The sequence below is a fragment of the Dipteris shenzhenensis genome, chromosome 2 (genome assembly GCF_047967505.1).
Source record: "Dipteris shenzhenensis isolate YYH24624 ecotype China chromosome 2, Dip_SZ_1.0, whole genome shotgun sequence".
NCBI lineage: Eukaryota > Viridiplantae > Streptophyta > Polypodiopsida > Gleicheniales > Dipteridaceae > Dipteris > Dipteris shenzhenensis.
Genome location: NC_141597.1, coordinates 60,238,758 through 60,250,148, shown reverse-complemented (window position 1 = coordinate 60,250,148; position 11,391 = coordinate 60,238,758). Strand labels below are relative to the sequence as shown.

Below are 11,391 nucleotides of genomic sequence, written 5' to 3'. Positions count from 1 at the left end.
TGGCACGATAGTGGTCTAAATATTGAAGCCAACTCCTGGAGCATAAGTCTACCAACATTGACTTGCTCTATCCCTAATCACCAACTCCAACTCTCAAGCACCCAAGCCTTGTGGACATACCATTTATTCCCAACTGATTAGAAGCCCCTCATCCCTCCATTGCTCTAACCCTTTGGCAACCTTCCTTATCCTTGCAATGATAGTGCTTGTGGCTCCGAAATGACAAAGGGCTAGCTTTGTGCCTCACCAACAAAAGCCTACCATTTGGACATGGAGTTCTAAGCAAAGGCTTGTATGTGAGCCAAGGTAGCCATGAGGACCTAACAAATGTGAAGCCAAGGCAAAATGTTGACTTGGGTCAAGAACATATAAGATTAACACAAATAATTCGTTTCAAGTCCATGCATGCAAGCTTGGGTAAACTGAGTTAACTCCAAACATCTAAGAAGCATGACCTTCAACTACTAGGAAAGGCCAACACAAGCCACACTCTAAAACCTGCCAGTAGTAATGGCTCCATGGGTAGTACATTGCAACCACCTAGGTCCAAAGTTTAGGTATTTAGGGATAGAGTCCAAGTTATAATGGGGTCACTCCCATGATCAAGGGACTTTCTCTAGTAGTGACCCTTCTTGCCACAATGGTAACAAGTCCGGTCCACCTTCAAGATATTATAATCTACATTAGACTTCTTGTCTAAGTACTTACACAGCTTGAAAGAACTCCAAGATCTTTCTATGATGATATCTCTTTCCTAGTTTGAAAGAACTTCTACTAAAGAGCTTCTAGCTTATTAATGTGTTTCTACATTATGGTGATATTTATCACACACATCTACACTTCCAAGGAGATGTGCTTCATGGGTGATTGCCTATTTTAAAGAGATGCTAAGTGCTCTAAAATCACTTGTTGTACCATGTGATTAGTCACCTGAGTTGTATGGTTGAGTAAGATGAAGGAATGAACTCAAGTTTTGACACAATCCCACAACTCTACAAAGGATTCTTATTCCTTCTATGCTATGATGCCAAGGTTCTCCTCCTTTAGATTTAGCCTTACAATGCCAAGCAAATGAAACCAACCAAGTCACAGGGCTAGAGAATTAACTCATAACCTTTCATATTGTAGTTGTTTTTGTTGAACTAATGGTCTATTGGGAATGTAGAAAGGATAGGGATATCCATTATGTTCTCAGTCATCTCAAGTAGGTTTTCCATGTCATGGGAGTGAGCATTCAAGTGTACATGGTCTTCTTTCTTTCCCATGCCCCTTCAAGGTGGCAAAGAAAAAAAAAGAAGAGGCTATAAGCTATTTACAAGATGGCTATCTTCTATGAAATCTCCTTTTGTCTCCTTGTACTTGTCCCAAACTATCAACGTCTGGCCTAATCACCATTAGTCACTGAATGTCCAATGCACTCTCGTAGTCCAAAGCTTTAGACTGCCTTGTGCTCTGATACCATGTCAAAGATACAGTGGAAATATGCATATCACACACACACACACACACACACACACACACATGGAGAGAGAGAGAGAGAGGGAGAGAGAGAAAGAGAGTAGAAATGTAACTAGAGACAAAAAGAACTGAATGTGTAGTGCACTCTCCTAATCCAAAGCTTTAGACTACTTGCACTATGATACCATGTTAGAGATATAGTGGAAATATGCATATGAGAGAGAGAGAGAGAGAGAGAGAGAGAGAGAGAGAGAGAGAGAGAAGAAATGTAATTAGAGACAAAAAGAACTGCACAATAAACTATAAGAGGTTGCAAGAGACGTGTGCTAGAAAATACTGTACTTTACAATTAAGAAAAAGCACAAATTGGACCATACTTGTTTTACAAGATAAGTTGAAGTATGTTGATGGGTTAATGCCTAGACCATGTGGCAAACCCAAGAAACCCAAGGCAAATCCTACCCCACTGCCTGATTGTAGGTAGAATGGGACAAGAAGACAAGTATGGCTACCACCATGTGATCAAGCAAAATGTTCAAGATGTCATGCTTGGACAGTTGAACAAGTCAATACATCAAAGGTAGCATGGGATAGCTCTCAAATCTTTATGAAGCATACAAGTGTTTTGAGACTATGCATTACTACTGTGTAATCGAGACTCCAAAGCTACAAGAGCAAAAGTATCACAAATCAAAGGGTTCTTGACTAATAGGATTCTGAATTGGATTTGGCATTGGCTGCTTATAGATTGCCATCCAATGTGTTCACTTGAAAATTGAATAAACACAACCTTGGACTTAGAGATCCTTAGTGTGTTTCACATGGCAATTGCAAATTGAAATCTCCTTTGATGAGCCTTAGAGAGACCATGGGGTTTGGATTTTCTTATGATCACCACCACAGGTTTGTGGTTTTTGTTTTGTTTTTTTCCCCCAAAGAAAACAAACTTCTTTTAATGGTTGAAAAAACATTTATACAAGCTAGCAATCCAAAAGGTGTTCACCATGGGAAAATAAACAAAAGCAAACTTGGTTGTCAAAAAGAATAAACCAACCTATTTTCAGAGACCCCGTCTCATTGCCCAGGGAATCTTTGGAAGAGGGGCTATACATCCAAGGAATACCTCTCTCATAATGATGATAGAAAAAATGCTAGTAATGCAATGTCTCAACTACAAAGAGGAGAGAAAGGGAGCACAAGGAGACTACCATATCAAACAGAGTGAGAAAGAGAAAAGGCAGAGAAAAGGCCTCGCTCGTGTGGCCACCATAACTAGAACTCCTTGCATATAAGGCTAAGATCCATCTATATAAGAAGCCTAATCTTTGCATATTATCCTTCACAAAAGACCACTCCATCGTGTCGTAAGCCTTCTCAAAATCCAAGAGAAGGATAGCATAAGAATCCTCCCTGGCCCAATCTAGTGCCTTTTGAGCACTGCTCATAGAAGACCTGTAAACTATATTTTATGAGCTCGCAAAAAAGATATTCTCAATTTTATAATATTTACAAAATTTTAGGTAATTTTAATTATATTTTAACCGCAACTCTTAAGAAAAACCTTCAAATTTTGAAACCCTAAGTTTTGTGAAGCATGCTTGGGAGAGTAGGAAGAAGCAAAATTTATTTTTTCGATTTCAGAAATTCATTTCCTTTTTTATGATTGGTCGAAGTTACACTTGCTATATTTTTTCAATCCAGCGCGGGGGAGATGAGAGAAGAAGCAAGAGATCTGCAGCACAGCGGTGCGGCTATGGCCGATACAAACATCGCAGAGCTAGGACCTTCGTGGGCTGACATGCTTCCGGAGGCCCTCGCCAAGATCTTCACTCGGCTTCCTCTCGAAGATAGGCTGCTGCTCATCCCCAGCGTTTGCCAGACATGGAGGCGTGTCTCGCAGGATGCCGTCTGCTGGCAAGTCGTAGACCTCCATCAGTGGAGCGCAACCAAACGCCCCGAGGCTGTTGATCGCATGATCATGATGCTTGTGGATCGCAGCCAGGGCTGCCTTCGCGAGTTTACGATGGCGAACTTGAGGAGCGATGCAACTTTGAATTTCATAGCTCAGAGGTCTCTCTCTCTCTCTCTACGTGTCCGTATTTCTTATCGCCCTTCAATCTCTGTGTCTCACATACGCGTTCCTGACGTTTTGATACACCCAATAGCGGGCTCACCCCCATCCTCTGTCGAATTCTAAATCAATTCCGAGGTTCATGTGGAGGTTGGTTTGTGCATCTTTTCACGCATGGGCGAGATGTCAGGAATGATTCTCTGATACTTTGCCAATTCACCGCCATGCAACCCATGGAAACGCGTATGCAGCTAAAGGTCGATGACTTTAAAAGTCTTCGGAGGTTTCCTTATTGTTGGCATGCTGCCCTAGTTGAAGGGTGTTTTTTCTTCAAGAGTGGTTGAGCCGCATGAAAGTTGCAAAGAAAGAATTGTCTCAATTATTTTGGCTTGCCCTGTTTTGTGTGTTCCCTTTAACGTTGCAGCTTGCTTTTCGAGTTCCACTTTGCACCTGTTTTTAACTCTAGCCAGCTCGTCCGTTAGTATTTTGCCATCTCGTCTCCAAGTATTTTTCTTCAAAAATTTGTTTCTTATATCTATAAAGTGTGGTTTGCACGTTACAAAATCTAGGGTTTTCTTATGCTCGTGACCTGTACCTGATGATACGGTGGAGAGGGTGCAGTCACAGCAAGCGTCGCCAACGGATACATGCCTTCCCCTTTACACTCTACTTTCGTATGCGCCCCGAGCAAGTGTGTGTGCATCAGCGTGTCACTTTTGATAGGTGTTTACAAAACTCACGTGGGAGCGGATCGAAAACCTCTAGAGTCTTCCTTTGCTGAAGTATAAGTCATTTCCGTATAATAAACACTTTGTGTCTATAAAATCCATTCTTTAGTGTAGCACGTGTGTTCCCTTTGTAGATTTGTTTGGGTAAGTTCGAAAGAAAGCTGATTTCTCTTTTGGTATCTTTGGCGTTGTCCTGTTCCTCAAGGAGTTTCAGAAATTTTCTGTATATATCCATGTATCTCTTTGTGTTATCCTTCCTGGGAGTACCTGGGCATGTATGAAGTAGTTGTCTTTGTTATAATCAATCTTGATGTTTTTGGACACCTCTTGAGCAAGTTATGTGGATATATTGGGATGTGAGCAAGCTAAATTTGGGACAGTACGATATGCCAATTGTAATATTTGGCACATATTGTGGTAGGAAGTAAGAAACCTACCCCTCTACGTTGGTGCAAAGGAGGTTGCCGTCATAAAATAATGGACCAAGGGCTGACATAGAGCTTACCTCTTGGAAGTCGGCTAAACATCCACCATTGTGTGTCTTCTTAACACTGGAGGGGAAATGATTGTCGGGTGAATTTTGTAGCTTGACTCATTGTGTCCATATTTTGAAATTCTGCTGATTTGATAATTGTGTTTCTTCTTTCAGTGGCCCTTCACTTGAAGTGCTTCAAATCCCATATAGTTCTGTGACCGATGACTGTGTCCGACAGATTGCTCCTAAGGTGCCTAGCATCACGGATTTAGATATTAGTGGATGTGATTATCTTTCTCATGTGGCCCTTGAAGCCTTTGGAAAACATTGTAGGGCTATCATCTGGCTCCGAAGGAATACATACTATCAAGTTTCTCGGAATCTTCTTTCCAATGATGAGGAGGCATACACCATTGCTCGGTGTTTCCCTTGGCTTAAGCACCTTGAACTTTCATATGGATTGCTTTCAAAGAAAGGATTGAGGGCCATTCTCGATAGTTGTGCAGACCTGGAATATTTTGACGTCCGAGGCTGCCGACACTTGGAAATGGATGAAGCTTTTATCAAGGAATGTAGGAAAAAGCTTAAGGTGTTCTATGAACCTGTTGTCAAGGATGATTTCTATGATACAGATGATGGTGATATGGATCTTGGGGATTATTACGATGATTCAGATGGTTATTCTGGAGAAATATGGAGTGATATTGGGGGTTGCTACAGTGATATTGAGGGTCGCATGGACATTTATGACGAGGACATAGATGGCACACTACAGTTCTGGCCCATCTGAACATTAGTTGCAATGAAGTAATGGATTGGAAGTTGGATATGGATCTCTGCAGCACTGGCAAGCTGTTAAGAATTGGTAAGACGAAGCTTGCATGGAGTGAGATGAAAGTCCTTTGCATTTTCCTCTGGAAGTATTGCAAGACTGATTTACCAAACTGGAATTGTAAAATACATCATCATCTAGTGGAGATTGTGGTGGTGGGACATTAAGAAGTTGGCCAGCTTAAGATTTTGAATGATATCTACCAACAGAACTATGGACTTTACTACTTTATCTACTCTCACTTCTCTACTCTATCTTGCCAAAAGTACTATACGCTCTTTGTGTGCAGGTTTCAAATGCAAGCTGAGCTGCTTAATTGTGGGTCCAAATCCAAGCTATCTAAGGGTATATCATTCAAAGTAGAGTTCAATTTTATTTGGAATCGTGGGCCCCCAGTGTTACTGCCAAGCCTATAGCTTCTGTGCTATGGGAATTTCCTTTTAAACTGCAGTCAGTTTAATTATATTTCATCCTGAACTGAAATGTTGGAATTTTGATTTGTCATTTTTTGAAGTCTCTCTCTCTCTCGCCACCAGGATACATGCCAAAGTTCACAATCAGCCAGTCTCAGGAGCAGTACTGTTGTCACTCATTTATCAAAGGAAACACCACCTGAAGAAAACAATGCAGCACACAAGGGCAAGTGCCAAAACAAATGCTGAGCAAGAGCATGGTGGTAAAAATAGCTCCAGACACCAAAGAATCTGAAGGGCACAGAATGATCAGAATGACATCACACCAGAATAGTAGCGAAAATGAGCAAGGAGCTCATCAACGGTGCCAAGAAAGCTCTCTCTCTCTCTCTCTCTCTCTCTCTCTCGTGCGTGCGTGCCGGGTTTGTGCAGGAGTTATAAAGCTTTGGTAAAGATCCAGGTCTTCCAGGTCTTTCCACAAAGTATGTGGTTTGATTCTTACAGTCAGACACGATTGTCCTCTCTGTGCCCCTTGTTCGACATAGATCTTGCATTGAAGTCACCTTTCTGTGTTCCTTAGTGGGCTTGTTGAGACTTTTTGAAGGTCTCCATCTCCTTGTCGTTTGGTTGGTTTGGTTTGTGTGTGGTTCAGGATAGGTTGTGGGTTGGCAGTCCTTTGTTTATGTTGACGGCCCTTGTTGGTGTCTACCATCATGGGCATCACTCGGGGGCTTTCCTTCACGTGCAATGAGCCCTTTGGGTTTGGCCTATAAGTGACGGGCTACATAGGCCTTTGCTCTGTGTGTGGGTGTGTGGATTTGTATGTGTGAGAGCATACTTTTATACTAAGGTCTACACCCACTGTTGGGCGCTGATGACGTCAGTGGGGATGTCATAGTAGCTAGTCCTTGCTATGCATGATGGAGTTTATGGTTCTCAATCTTATGATCGACTCTCGTGAGATTGAAACTGCACTATGTTGTGTTTTTAGAGGATGAGTTTGGGAATGTTCTTGGATGCATCTAGGTATATGCTTCTACCGTATTAGCGGACATGCAAATTTCACCTTGTGAAGTTTTCGTCTAAGTTGCGGCCTGTTGGTATTGCGATAATTCTTTTTATCTTAAATGGTGTGTTGCCCTACCAGCTAGATTTAGATTTAGATGCTCGTTTGGGAGAGACTAAAATGAAATCGTTTAGACTTCACAAGCAGTTGTAGCTTGAATGAAGAGATTTGGACTACTTTTTGATTGGCCTTCTCCTTTAGTGCTAGCCTTCGTCATGGTTGAGGTCGCCCTTCATCTCCGGAGTGCCGACAGAAACTCAGTATGAAGACTTTGTATAAATGGATGCTCAAGTATGTGTGTGTGGATTTGTATGTGTGAGAGCATACTTTTATACTATGATCTACACCCACTGTTGGGCGTTGATGATGTCAGTGGGGATGTCATAGTAGCTAGTCCCTACTATGGATGATGGAGTTTATGGTTCTCAATCTTACGAGTGACTCTTGTGAGATTGACACTGCACTATGTTGTGTTTTTAGAGGATGAGTTTGGGAATGTTCCTGGATTCCTCTAGGTATATACATAGGTCTTTGCTCTCTTGCAAAAGCTAAGGTGGTGCGCTTGGTTTCGTCCTTGTGTTCCTATCTTCACATTTATCTTGTTGCTCTCGTTTGTTGCACAGGAGTGTCTAGGTCTCATTGGGGATGTGGTGTTGACAATTTCTTTTGCTCAAGTTGAGCACTCCAATCTAATATGTGTTGCTGAAGAAGATGTTCCTGCATTGGACTGTGAAGTCGTATATTTTCACGTTTACAAGTTCATTCGTTTTCAAGTTCTTGTTTTGAAAGCCTTATTAGGATTTCCCCCCCGAGTATAAGCTAATCAAATTGGTTGTTTTGTAAGGAAAGGTGCAATATGTGTATGTCCAATTGAACAACTTGAAATTGTCACTGCTCTATGTCCCCATTAATTGATGTATGTGTGGCTTCCTACTCACAAAGTATGGTTAATTTGAAACTTCTGAAGCCTTTGATAGCTTTTCCAAGATTTGGATTAATACTCTGCAAATTTGGAGATCTTGTTAGCATGAGTTAATTTGAGACTTTTGAAGCCTTTGATAGCTTTTCCAAAATTTGGATTAATACTCTACAAATTTGGAGATATATTATAATGAGTATGAATGTTGGAAGTGGTGTTTTGAATGCGATCCATTGCTATTGCTTAATGCATTTGAGTTGGTGACATTTGTATGAATTTTGTACAAATTATTATTATGCATGGGTTGTGAATGGAAATCCTTTCATAACAATGAAGATGTGAAGATTGGTGAATGCAATGCATTTGAACTTGAATAAACTTGTGCAATTGTTAAAAAATGTGTTTGTTTGTTTAATTACCAATCAGCTTAATAGATTCTCATGGTGTTTTTTATGTAGATTAATTAATTGCTAATTAAAGTTATTTGATTGCACCATGGAAAATAAAAGGGAAAGATGCTATAAACAAAAATTTGATTACAGTGGAGTTGAGTGAAGATGATGAAGAGTGCTTGCTTCAATGTAGATTTAAGCAAATAAGATTAATAGAAAATTTTAACATCATCAATAGCAATGTAAACAAGATTGACAAAAAAATTGGATGCTAAGATTAAGGCAATCTTTGATTTATTTAATCTAGGTCAAGAACAACAAAGATAGTTGAAACCTTTTGTAGATAAGATAAATCACCCATTTGAATTTATGATCTCAATAATGGTTTCCATTCGCTTCACTATTGTTTTCTTTATCATTTGAAGGTTCTTTTTTTCCTCTAAGATTTTGTGTTTTGCAACATATGTCCTTTACCTTTAGTTTTTAAATTGAAACTTCTCAGCGTTAAACTATTAGATCCACATGACTCTTCATCGACATGGTTTTATCAATCTTTATTTTAACAATTTGGACATTGGATTGCATCATTGCATCTCTTTGTCAGTCCCAAAAACTAATCAAATACTTTTATATATTGGGATTGCCAGTCAAACTATAGGTTTGAGTAGATCAATGTTCTTTCCAAGTAATTTCCATCACTACCACATGAAGATAGAGATGCATCTCCCATTTTGTGAGGAGATGAGTTCAACTCCATCAGTGCCTTAGAGGTTTCCTCCCAAACCAAACTTGGGTAACCTTGAGCAGGGCAAGGGGGTTTAACCACTCAAAATACTAACGAGTCCTTACAAAAGGAAATCACGTTGTTTAGTTCACCACCATCCGGATATCTATGATGTAGATTCTTCTCTTGGCTTTTGACATGAATGCTCTAATTGTTATCAAAGTCTTCCAAACCCAAAATCTTGGCGTATTGCAATGCAATAATGGTTATCAAGGTCATCCCAAATCCAAAATCCTTACAGAGGGGATGGGCCTCTTCGCACAGCTTATTGCATGTTGCAATATTGGTTATGAAGTTCTTCGAAACTCATAATCCGTAGGGATTCACGTGGCTTATTGCATAATCTTGTAATAATGGTTATGACGGTCTTCCAAACTCAAAATCCTTAGGGATTGGAGTTAAAATATATGGAATTATCACACATTCTTAGAACTAATAAAAATGCCAATTTTAATCTCTCTAAAGCATATTTCTAAATACGTATGCAATTTTACACTCCATTAGGTATTTCAAACTTCCTTTTAAATTTACCCTTTTTGCATTTGCAATTGTAGAAAATACCTATCATGTGAATGCATGTGTTATCTTACATACTTGGTAAGAGCACTTCCTTTCCTCCCCATCATCAACAATGCCATCGTCATGTGGATAGGACTTGTGGCTCGATTTCTCATGTTTTATAGTGGCCTCTCCATGCAAGGAATTTATTTCTACCAAAATACCAAGGTTATCAATGGTGAGAATGATTCCTTAACTTTGCTTTCTCAAAAAATTAACTTCGAATAATCCATAGTTCTTAAATGTCTAGTAACTATATCATATCTTTGTTGTTAAGTATGTGGTTATAGGGACATCAGTGTCCATTTTTTAGACATTGTATTTCCACATTGGAACACTAGCTCATGATAACAAAGAAAGGATTGAAATTGCAATAATCGTGATTGAAACATCAACCTCTCTTTCTCTTCACACAAGTTACAATTTTTGAAATAAAGAGCCATTTGTACCAAAAATTTTGATAGACAAGCCTTATGGCATCTAGTAAAGGATTGTAATAGGTAAAGAAATGCAAAAATACAAATGGTTCAAGAGACAATAGCTTCATGTTTATGTCCTACCATGAAAACCGTAAGTTGGACCATTTAGAATACTCCATGAGAAGAATGCAACCAAGTATCTATTTTTGTTTTATAAAGCACAATCCTCTTGGACTAGTAGCAGTCGTGGAAGTTGTTTGGACACCTTGTTTGTTGCAATCATTCTTATTGCAAAATTTGTAGGGACCTCCAAGTCATGTTTGTTTTGGTCCTTTTCATTTAGACATGTTATAGTCAATTCCATGTATTTAAAAGATGATCACACTGCTTGTCTAGCCTCCTAAGATCTCACACATGAATGGTGTTGTGTCAAGCATGAATGGTGGTGTGTCAAATCTAATGGACTAATAAGAGAGGATAGATGGAGATTGCAAGACAACCTGTCTTCTTAATCCCCAACATTTGTCCACACACTAGCTTACACACTCGCCCTTGACGTTTGATAACATAAAGATGTACTTCCTCTGAAAGACATACCTTTTTGAATTGTACACATGCAAATCTTCCATTTCCTAGGAAAAGTGCTCGAAGGACCTAAGGACTTTTGGAGAAGGAATATTTTGACAGCAGTGCTTGCTGATGGAGGAGTGCCACAAACAAAGAAGAGACATGAAGGTCTAGCCCTTATAAAAGATGCAATTCTCTCGATTACCATTTTAAGCTAGAGCAGTCCAAATCTTCAAAGGAGGTTTCTTTGCCATGCCTTTCCTAGGTTTTAGATGTGATTCTCTTAGCTATCTTAGCTCCACCAAGAAAGCCACCAAGTTTGAGAAAGAGGATTGGAAATTTTAAAGAAGGAATTGGGGATTAGAGGTGCCCTTAAAAAAAGGAAAGCTAACATGCCGCATGTGCAAGGTGGATGGCCATACAACCAATGTCGATCATGTAAGTTGCAACATTTGCAATCGCTCAACCAAAGAGTGTTGGTTCAACAAGAACAAGAGGAATGCATATGGTCATTAAATTGGAAAAGGAGTCCATAAGCCCCTACCGAGGAAGATTGATGAAAACCAACATTGCATGCTACTTCTATGGCAAGGAAGACCACCATAAGAGCAAAGTTGGGTTGTGAAAGAAGATTGGACATGCTACAAAAGGCATGCAACCAAGATGATTGTGTACCGAATGATGGACTGGTGTTAGAAGAAGTGGTTGA

The 11,391-nt window shown here is 39.8% G+C and overlaps 1 protein-coding gene across 1 annotated transcript; it reads left to right on the top strand.

Annotated features, from left to right (window-relative positions):
- The first annotated feature begins 3,143 nt into the window (after positions 1–3,143).
- Positions 3,144–5,967, top strand: LOC147905076 (F-box protein FBW2-like). The gene is made up of 2 exons (XM_087390017.1): positions 3,144–3,528; positions 4,907–5,967. Exons 1-2 carry the CDS (start codon positions 3,170–3,172, stop codon positions 5,520–5,522), a joined length of 975 nt encoding a protein of 324 aa, XP_087246143.1. The 5' UTR covers positions 3,144–3,169; the 3' UTR covers positions 5,523–5,967.
- Positions 5,968–11,391: the final 5,424 nt, after the last annotated feature.